Source organism: Leptonychotes weddellii, chromosome 7 (assembly GCF_054177405.1).
Source record: "Leptonychotes weddellii isolate Sample4059 chromosome 7, ASM5417740v2, whole genome shotgun sequence".
Lineage (NCBI taxonomy): Eukaryota > Metazoa > Chordata > Mammalia > Carnivora > Phocidae > Leptonychotes > Leptonychotes weddellii.
This window is the reverse complement of record NC_138375.1, coordinates 116637414-116647808: the sequence shown is the minus strand read 5'-3', so window position 1 is coordinate 116647808 and position 10395 is coordinate 116637414. Positions and strand designations below refer to the sequence as shown.

The 10395-nt window shown below is 44.2% G+C and overlaps 1 protein-coding gene across 2 annotated transcripts in view; it reads left to right on the top strand.

Annotated features, from left to right (window-relative positions):
- Window positions 1-7993, top strand: part of RAD50 (RAD50 double strand break repair protein) — an 80278-nt gene extending 72285 nt beyond the window's left edge. For both annotated transcript variants that reach the window (XM_081827080.1, XM_081827079.1), the window contains 4 exons: window positions 2787-2872; window positions 3389-3531; window positions 6031-6164; window positions 7469-7993. In XM_081827080.1, the coding sequence (XP_081683206.1) occupies window positions 2787-2872; window positions 3389-3531; window positions 6031-6164; window positions 7469-7652 (547 nt within the window). In that variant the 3' untranslated portion in view covers window positions 7653-7993. The remainder of the gene's footprint in view (window positions 1-2786; window positions 2873-3388; window positions 3532-6030; window positions 6165-7468) is intronic.
- The last annotated feature ends 2402 nt before the right edge of the window (window positions 7994-10395 follow it).

The window sequence follows — 10395 nt, the reverse complement described above, 5'->3', positions numbered from 1 at the left end:
TCATATTTTTCATTTCACACATTGTAGTTTTCATCCCTAGAAGTTTGATTTGGGTCTTTGTTGTATCTTCCATCCAAGTTCTTCCAAACTTCCGTCCAAAGTTTCCAGTTAACTTTTTAACATGTAGAATATGGTTTTTATAACTGTTTTAATGTCTTTGTGTGCTAATTCTAACATTTGTGTCACCCCTATTTTTTGTTTTGTTACCTTTGCTTCAGGTATGATTTCCAAAAAATCATGTCAAAGAACTTATTTCCCATGTTTTCTTCTAGGAGTTTCATGGTTTTAGGTCTTATATTTAAATTTAACAGGTATTGCACTGACTCTCTAGATGGCTTTTGGTATTTTAACAATATTCTTCCAATCGATGAACATGGGATACTTTTTCATTTATATGTGTCTTTGATTTCTTTCATCAGTGTCTTAGTTTTCAGAGTAGAGATCTTTGACCTCCTTGGTTAGATTTGTACGTAAGTATTTTATTGGTTTTGATGCTATTATAGGTGGGATCAATTTCTTTTTCAGAAAAATTCATTGTTAAAGTATCAGTTTTCTTAACGGTAAAATGGGGATAACTAAAGCTAACTCCCAGTATTGTTGTAAGGATTAAATGACATAATTGCTTACCATAATTATGCTTCACTGATTTAAATGGTCATTAGTACTAACAACTAATGGTTATCTTAATCATCCCCTGCTGTTGCAAGTGGGGTGGTAAACTCCATACTGGAGAGAGATGATGCAAAGATTAGTTTATGGTCTGGCCAACAGCATTAGGCATCAGCTCAGCATGACACACCCCTTTGGGAGTCCAGATCTCCCTCAGGACTAGAGCTGCTACTTGCAGTGCTCTCTCTCTCGCAGATAAGGATGCACCACCTCTCTTGTGCAAGGAACCCATGGCAGGGGCTGTGTGTGTGCATCTTGGACACATGGAGTTTGTTCTCCACCTTGGGTATGATCATTTAGGTTAGTTATGAAAGATCTTTAAGTTGAATGGAAAGATGACTTTAAAAAAAAAACATTGTATTTATTTATTTGACAGAGAGAGAGACACGGCGAGAGAGGGAACACAAGCAGGGGGAGTGGGAGAGGGAGAAGCAGACTCCCCGCTGAGCAGGGAGCCAGATGCGGGGCTCGATCCCAGGACCCTGGGACCATGACCCGAGCTGAAGACAGACGCTTAACCGACTGAGCCACCCAGGTGCCCCAAAGATAACCTTTTTTTTTATTTGAAAAATCAGGATTATAGGGGGCGCCTGGGTGGCTCAGTCATTAAGCGTCTTCCTTCGGCTCGGGTCATGGTCCCAGGGTCCTGGGATCGAGCCCCGCATCAGGCTCCCTGCTCCGCGGGAAGCCAGTTTCTCCCTCTCCCACTCCCCCTGCTTGTGTTCCCTCTCTCGCCATGTCTCTGTCAAATAAATAAATAAAATCTTTAAAAAAAAAATCAGGATTGTAATGTATGAAGAGCTGTGGATTACATGATTGGTCCTAAGAACATTCTCGAGGGGTTTTGTTGCTTATTTGGCAAATACTTAGAAGTTTGGTCTCAGTCCTTTTGACAGGAGTGTAAAATGTCAGGCTGGGATAGACATATGAATTAGAAAATGGAGGCTTGCAGCATTCTCACCAGCAAGCACAATATGGTTTTTTCCAGTCTTATTACTTAAAAATCCTTCATCTGATATTTAAAATGTATTTATGTTGAGTCATTTCTTTCTTTCTTGCTGGTGAACCAAAAGATCATGAAATGATTCTGCAGAGCCAGTAGCATTACGTTCAGTTTCTTTTTTTGTATATATCAGATAAGAGGTTTGCAAATGGAAGTAGGGCCACCTCACATCCTCTGTATGGTCATGGCAGTGATGTTTGCCTTTTTGTCACTGATGCAACATTTATTAGTTCATAAACCCATTTCCAAAGAACCTAAGGGCTTTTTGAGGAAAGGTGACTGTAGTAAGAATGAAGTTTTTAACAGGCTACTTTTGTTTTTACAAACGTTTCTTTCCTTCTTTCTAGTATTTAGAAAATACTAGTTTTTTAAGTATGTTGTGGAGTGGGGGTGGGGAGGCTGACAGGACAAATGGAAATTAATGCATATATTTGGAGTTAGGATTTCTTAGTCTTCAACTAGGAAGGAAAAATAGAAGTTTTGAGGTTCATCTCAGCTTAAGTCTCTAAATTGCTCTCTCAGCCATCCCTTCTGGTTGGTGAGAAGCTCAAACATCTGAGGAATTAAAGCACCCGAAGAGGCTAGGCTGACTTTCGGTAAACCTTACTAGTAACAGAAATGAAAAGGCCACATTTCAGAGTTGCGCGTATGTCCCCATAGACTAGGGGACCCTGTACACCTCCCCTCCCGTCTCTAACTCGCTGCCATCCCTTTATTCCGCAGGTAGGTCCTCCTGTACCTGGTGGGCCTCAGTGGCTACAGTCCTTCCAGTAAGCCTAAGAAAAGGTGTCCAAATTTTCTGAGATTTTCACAGGATTTAAATACTTCTTTGAGGGGGTATTTGTCCTGTCACGAGTGACAATGGAGCAGGGTCAGGACTCAGTCCCTGGGGGCACGCCTGGCTGCATTCACTAGTAGCCGTGCAGCAATGTTCCGGTTATTGTTTCTAGCTCTTCCTGTATTCTGCTTTTATCATTGGAAATACCCGTAATTTCATGAGATTGTTAAGATGTTACTTTTATTATACATTATATATTTCATAATTTTAAAATCTACTATTACATATAATTATTTCATTATTTTTCTTTTAAGTACTAATGGCTTCTTTTTCCAGAGCAATCATGAAATTTCACAGTATGAAAATGGAAGAAATCAACAAAATTATTCGTGACCTTTGGCGAAGTACCTATCGTGGACAAGGTAATTGACATGATTTGTCGTGAATGCTTTTTTCCAAAGCCTCGTCCCTAGCTCTTGCCGCATAGGATCTCTCATCATGCCAGCACTATCGCCTGGACCCCTTTCTGAACATCTCTTTGAGATTTTCTAAGAATTCTTATCTTGACAACATCTTGTAGCAGGAAAAAAAAATGCAAGGTTTTTTATTCCAGAGCCTGACAGGACTTACATATTTGGCTATGTATATATTATATTTAACTGATGACCTAATAGATTCTGTTGAAGTGTAGATAGGGATAAGCTGAAAGGCGATAAGAAGAAAACCAGCAGGAGGAAACTCTTAATAGGGGAACTAAGAAAGGCAGAGCTGAGACTGAGGGTTGGGGCATCGGGCTTGCTTTTGCCTCCTGAACCCTCTCAGCCAGTTTGGTAATGTCAGCTTCACACACTGCTTCATGGAAGGCTTACTTAGTATCTGCAAGTGACAAAAGGCTACAGAGTGCGGGTTCCTCTGAAATAATAATCTTTTTGTGTCAGATATTGAATACATAGAAATTCGGTCCGATGCCGATGAAAATGTATCAGCCTCCGATAAAAGGCGGAACTATAACTACCGCGTGGTGATGCTAAAGGGAGACACAGCCTTGGATATGCGAGGACGCTGCAGTGCTGGACAAAAGGCAGGTATCTCAAGAGCCTCGGGCGCCACCTGTGCACAGAGAATTGACAGGGAGAAAGTACTGCTGGTGCCATGAAAGCACCCAGGGCTGCCCGGGAATGGTGGGAAGCTCCTCGGAGCACTGTGTGTTGCCACATAAAGTTGATCAGACTCAGCTATCCCGTTCCACTCGTCCAGTTCTAACCAGCATTTCCTGCACCATTGGGTGGTCCTTTAGGAGAAGGGGTCTGAAGCATTCTCACGTGATAGGCCTTATGCAGATCAAGCAGCTAACAACCATTGTTTCATAACACGCCTTGTGGGAATAAAGTTACTGTGTCATCACTTGTAAGACACACTTTTATGTGCCACCGAGAAAGAAAAAAAAATGCAACTGTAATTGTAAGAGTGCATCCTGATTTCAGAGCAATCAAAGGTCGGGGAGGGATGTTAGAAACAATGATAGGCAGTATTACCAAACCAGATCCTAGGTTGAGCCAGATGAGGCATTAAAATATGAAACTCTCATTGAGAAAGCAGCCCCATCACAGGACCGAGTCCCTGCCCCTCTCCCCCTTCAGCCTAAGCCTTTGGGCCTGTAGATCCTCTAAAAGAAAGGTCTGCTAGGGGCATCTGGCTGGCTCAGTTGGTAGACCATACACCTTTGATCTTGGGGTTGTGAGTTTGAGCCCCATGTTGGCTGTAGAGGTTGCTTAAAAATGTTAAAAGAAGGGTCTGCTAGACCAGAAGCCATAACACCCACAGCTGCCTCTCACACACACACACACACCCACAACACACACACACCACCCACCCACCCACCACAACCACCACCCCCAGCTGCTGGGCCGGGCCACTTAGCTCCACATGAGGCTGTGGCAGAATAGGCTATGTTGGATAGGGAGCACAGAGCAGATCAGAAAGAGGAATAAAGCTTTAACGAGTCAGGAAAATTGGACCTGCATCCTTGGGAACGAGGCTGGGTCCTTTGTGTGCAGGTTTGTAACAAGATGGTCTGGATTCTTGAGCTTCCTCCTTTCAGATTAGAAGATTATATTTGATAACACTTCTAGACCCCCCAATTTTCTTAACAAAATCTTAACAGTTCTCGAAATGGCTGCTCACATTCTCTGAGGTATTCCATAGTTTTCAGTTTTTGCTTTAAGACAATCCTGTGTGTATGTATTTTGTTGTCAGCCCAGACAGCAGATACCAATTTAAGGCACATGCAGATTATTATCTTAATCATAGTTTGCAAAAATGAGAAATTTGTGATCTATAATCAGTATTCCTACTTGCTTTGGTGATTTTCAGTGGTAATTATGAATAAGAAAATACAGAGTTTGAAACCTGTCCCTTGGATTAAGAATACTTTGAAAATTATTTTCTGAACAAAGTAGATTTCCTAAAGATACTCTAAATTGTAAAAATTGGCAATAATTGCTTCCTTGGTGTTGGGGAAGACGACAGACTAATAGTCTCGTAGAGGTGGGCCGGGAACTTCATTTAAACTCTACTCGGAGTACCTGGTAGTAGAGGTGGCAGCCACAGTAGGGTTCAAATACAGGAAGGAAGGGTCTTCGCCAAGGGGCCCAGCTGTGATCCTGACTTCTGCGGTCTGCCAGCCTGCCCTGGGCGTCAGAGGCTGTAAACTGCTCTGTCACTCACTGATGCCCCTTTGTTCGCAGGTTCGGGGGACGGGCTATTGACAGCTCACGCATAAGTATTTTATACTTCCTAGACTACTCTGTCACTCTTAATTCTGTGTCCCTTATCCCCTCAGATGGCTTCAGCTGCATCTGAGGGTTTTAGTGTTGGGTTTCTATTAACCAAGAAAGTGCCTCCAAGTGTCAGTTCCTTGGATTTCCTGTAGGTAAGCTTAAATAAAACATACTTCTGTACTCCTGATACATTGGCCCAGGAATATTCTTTCTCTATCTCAGCTTGCTCAAAAGGCAAGGGAAATTACATTTGCAAGCCCCTGCCTGCACGTAGACATTTAAGTGCAGTATCTGGTGCCCCTTTTACACCACGGAACATAGAGATTTCAAGATAACTCAGAAAAGGTGTGTGTGGGACTCTGGAAGTTGTCATGTGTCCATGTTTTCTAACTAATCTCATCAGGAAAATAAAAGATCCAGGCCTTGAATTTTTAACGTTGTTAATCTTATACTATTACTCAAATTACTAGTTACAGATAAACAGTAATGTACTTCAGATTCAAACCTGTGCCTTCAAGTTTCATTATAGCTGACAAGATTTGTGTGCATTTGGGGATAGTGAGATCACCATTGCTTTTAGCGTTGTATTTCACTGCCACTGACAGATGGCTCACCTTCTGGAAGGGTTTAAGAGTCTGGTCACAGTGCCAGGCTCTCCCAGATCGAAGAGCAGTGATTTACCTAAGGTCAGTGAGCCCATGACATTGCTCCCTTTCCCTGACAAAGACAGTAGGCCAGGTCTGCCTGCTTTCCTAAAAGTGCATGAGGAAAAGGTCTGAGGCTCTGGTGCTTTATTCCAGGTATTAGCCTCACTCATCATTCGCCTGGCCTTGGCTGAAACGTTCTGCTTGAACTGTGGCATCCTGGCCTTGGATGAGCCAACAACAAATCTTGACCGAGAAAACATTGAGTCTCTTGCACATGCTCTTGTTGAGTAAGTATCTCCAGTTTGGGGTCAGGTTATGATAGAACTCTTCATCTTACCTTAAAAACTGGTGAAAATCCTCTCTAGATGTGTCTTCCTTGGGGAAGCTGGTTGGTGGCAGATCTTAGGCTTTACCTTTGATAGTAATTCTTCAGATGCTTAAAAAAGAACTAGGTAGTGAACAGCAGTCCCAGACACATCCTGCATCTCCCCGAGTGTGTTCATAGGGAAACTGAAGGGTTTCCTGGCTTGGTTTGGTTTTTCTGTAAACCCCCCAGCGGTGCCCACGTGTCATGTAGAGGACTTAGCATGCCCTGCTAAAACATTTGTAGGTGGTAACAGTGGATTCGGGCCCATCGCCCCAGCCCTATGAGGAATGACAGCTCTTATTCAAAAAGTGTAATAGTGGGTAAGTAGAGTCTAGAAAGTAGAATTGCACACACCTTTGCCACACTCACATGCCCTTGGTAGAGGCTCCAGGGATAGGCACCCATTGCTGAAAGACTGCTGACAGAGGAAAGGCCCTTCTTCTAAGCTAGAGCAGCTGTTTTGGGTACTCCGGCTTCAGATACATTCTTTCTGGCAGAGATGATAGCGGGGACCCCTTTCTCAGCCATGTCTCCGTAGTCTCGTGTGGCCAGCGCGGAAGGGCTACTACTTTTGAAAGCTAAGTGCATCCAGCTGCAGGCAAGGGATAAATAAATGATTAGTTAAAAGAAAAAGCCTGATTCCAGTCTCGTAGCTAGTTACCTCAGCATATAGATAATGAGCAAAAATGTTCCCAGTACACCCACTCAGGTCTCCTGTGTGTCATACTAATGATGCATCTAGTGACTGGTGGTGGCAGAATTCTAAGTAGACCCAGCTCCTGAGAAGGCAGAGGGGCTTGCAAATGTAATTTCCCTTGCCTGTAGTTGGTCTTTTTTTTTTTTTTTGTCTCGCAAGACAGAATTCGTGACAGGTCACAAAAACCCCAGACAAGTCAGACTCCTACTAAAGTCGAACAGCACAGATATTAAGGAAAATTAAGTAAAACATTTCTGCCTGCTTTAGTAAGAAGAAATGTATGTTCTGGAAGAAACTACATCGTGTATTCTTCCCAGTGCCTGTGTCAGACCTAGGTGAGGAATCACTTCAGACGGGACTCCTAGCTGGCAGGTGTGAAGGCCTCGGTCCACCCCACCCCTCTCCAAGTTTCCTACAGGGCTGGCACATTGTGTCAGGTTTCCGACAAGGGTCTCAGTGGCTTTCTATATAAAGGAAAGGATTTTTGTGCTCTCCAGTAATAAAACATTCTAAACCTACTGTTTCAGGATAATCAAGAGTCGCTCACAGCAGCGTAACTTCCAGCTTCTGGTCATCACTCACGATGAAGATTTTGTGGAGCTCTTAGGCCGTTCTGAATATGTGGAGAAATTCTACAGGATTAAGAAGAACATCGATCAGTGCTCAGAGATTGTGAAATGCAGTGTTAGCTCCCTGTCTTATGTTCATTAAAAATAGTCAAGATTTTGCCTTGGAAACACAAGTCCTCAGGCAACTGCTTATTTTTCAGTAGGAAAATCTGTCCTCTCAGAGGAGCTTTGCGTCTAGGATTTTGAATGTCTGAGGTTCTACCATCATTAAAATTGTTTCACATGGGGGCACCCAGGTGGCTCAGTCGTTAAGCGTCTGCCTTCGGCTCAGGTCATGATCCCGGGGTCCTGGGATCGAGCCCCGCATCGGGCTCCCTGCTCCGCGGGAAGCCTGCTTCTCCCTCTCCCACTCCCCCTGCTTGTGTTCCCTCTCTCGCTGTGTCTCTCAAATAAATCTTTAAAAAAAAATTGTTTCACATGAAATTTGGACTGATTTCCTGAACTTCAACCCCCTACAGGCAGCCTCTGACGGGCCTGGGGGGGCTCAATAGCAACACAGTTGGACTCCACTCCCCTGCTTCCCTTCCCAGCATAAATGAATGCTTCCTGGTACCTGAGGTTACTTCACTCAACTTCCACTTTTCAGTGGACTTTTGAGAAGTAGGTTCTCACTGTCTTGATAATTGGAGTTATTAGCAAGCATTCATATCTAAAGACCAGAAATGAAGAGGTTTTAATATTTCACTCTGCTCTGAACTTTATAAATCCAGGAAGTGACCGCCCTCACTGGGACTGTTTCCCCAAGTAAAATTCAAAGTAGTCACATGGGGCACCAGGGTTTGAAGGAACCTTAAGTAATCATGTCATTCAGAACCTACCATCTTCCCTCCCCACGTGCCCCTGCCAGGGAGCCATCCAAACTTGGGGCTCTCTCTAGACAGACGAAGTTCTCCGCTGTGCACATCCACCTTTGGAAAGCTCTGATCGAGAGCAGGCCACCCTTGGCTTGGGGCGTGATCTGCCATCATGAAGTAGTCTGTCCCTCTCTACATCTGTCCTGTGTATCATCTCTGCTTCACCCTCAATCCTGATTGTTCATCCAGTGTGCGTTCCAGTGTGGAAGGCAAGCAAGACTCACCAAGTGCTGGCCTCCTCCCAGTGGGGTCCAACCAGACCTGGAAGAGTAGGGCTCATTCTCATTCCAGAGGTCATTTCTGACAAAAGTCCAGTCACACCTTTATCCTGGGATTGCCGGCTGACACCAGGAAGCTTTTCCCAAGCATTACACACACAATGCTACCAAGTCACACACTTTTGAACGAGCCCGTGGAGTTTCAGCTTTCTGAATCTCAGTCATGTGGCACAAGCAGTTTTGGACCACCTGTGACTACCAAGTACATGGTAGGGGCAGTCCTCCTCAACCAGGGTGTGCAAAGAATCCAGCCCCGAGGCCCTCGGCATCTGCCGTAGGCTAGAGAACGCCCTCCAAAGCTCGCGAAGTCCTAATCCCTGGGGTCTACGAATGTTCCCTCATGTGGCAAAGAGGACTTGGCAGATGTGATTAACGGTAAGGCGCTTGAGACGGGATCTTCCTGGTGGGCCCTAAGTGTCATCACGGAAAGCCACGTTCAAGCAGAGCGTGTGTGCTGCCCGAGGAGCAGGGTGCTGACCGAGGCCGAGCCTGCAGTGCGGTGCTTGGGAGGAGGAGGGAGGGCTACAAGCCGCGCACTCCAGGCAACCTGCAGAGGCTGAAAACAAAGGAACGCTCTGCCCTCAGAGCCTCCAAAAGGAACCAGCCGACACTGACTTAAGAGCCCTGATTTTGGGGTTCTGACCTCCCGAACTGTGTAAGAATCGCTTTGTGTTGTTTTGTCTGTGGGCTAATTTATTATAGCAGTAGGAACCTCCTACTGTACCCATTGTCATCCGTTTCTGTGCATCTAAAGTGATCTCTCAGTTGATCCTTGAACAACATGGGTTTGAACTGCGAAGGTCCACTATATATACGTGGGTTTTTTTCCCCCCGATGAAGTACAGTACTATAAATGCATTTCCTTCTCCTTATGATTTTCTTAGTATTTTCTTTTCTCTAGTTTATTTCACGCTAAGAATACAGTATGTAATACATATAATATAGAGAATACGTGTTTTATCAACTGCTGATATCATCAGGCTTCCAGTCAGTAAAGTTATACATGGGTTTTTGACTGCGCTGAAGGGGTTGGTGCCCCTAGCTCCCAGGGTTCATCGTTCAAGGGCAACTATAGTTACCTACTCTCTGTGGGAGAACTTAAAAAAGAGTTCCTTGAACCATTTTCTGTGTTCCATTATTCACATGAAGAACCTTGGCTGAGAAAGCCCGGTCCAGACCCTCACCCAATCCTTGGATCAAAGAGCCAAGCAGCAGAGCCACCACTCAAGCCATCTGCTTCCTGTCCACAGACTGACAAGGGTCAGCCATCCTAATTTGCTTTGAAAAACTAAAATTACCCTATTTACCAAACTAGCATGATCTCCACAAAGGTACCAGGAGGAAAAACACCAGTCTCAGAGCAAAGATCCAGGACTTTGTAAATTAACTAGAAGCCCTTCAATCCCAGCCATACAGTAAGCATACACAATTACTAGTAGCTCAAGAATGCAAGAATATTTCAAAAGGTGATAAATCTGTTCATAAGTCATCACCATAATAAAGCCAAAGAGGAAAAAGTTCTGACTGATAGACACCACAAACACCATCTTTTGATAAAATTCAGTATCTCCTAGCTTTAGCAAAACTAAAACTTTTGTGAAGAATCTTTTAAGATTTTCTTAAGAGAGAGTGTGCAAGTCGGGGGAGGGGCAGAGGGAGAAGGAGAGAGAGAATCTCAAGCAGACTCCCCACT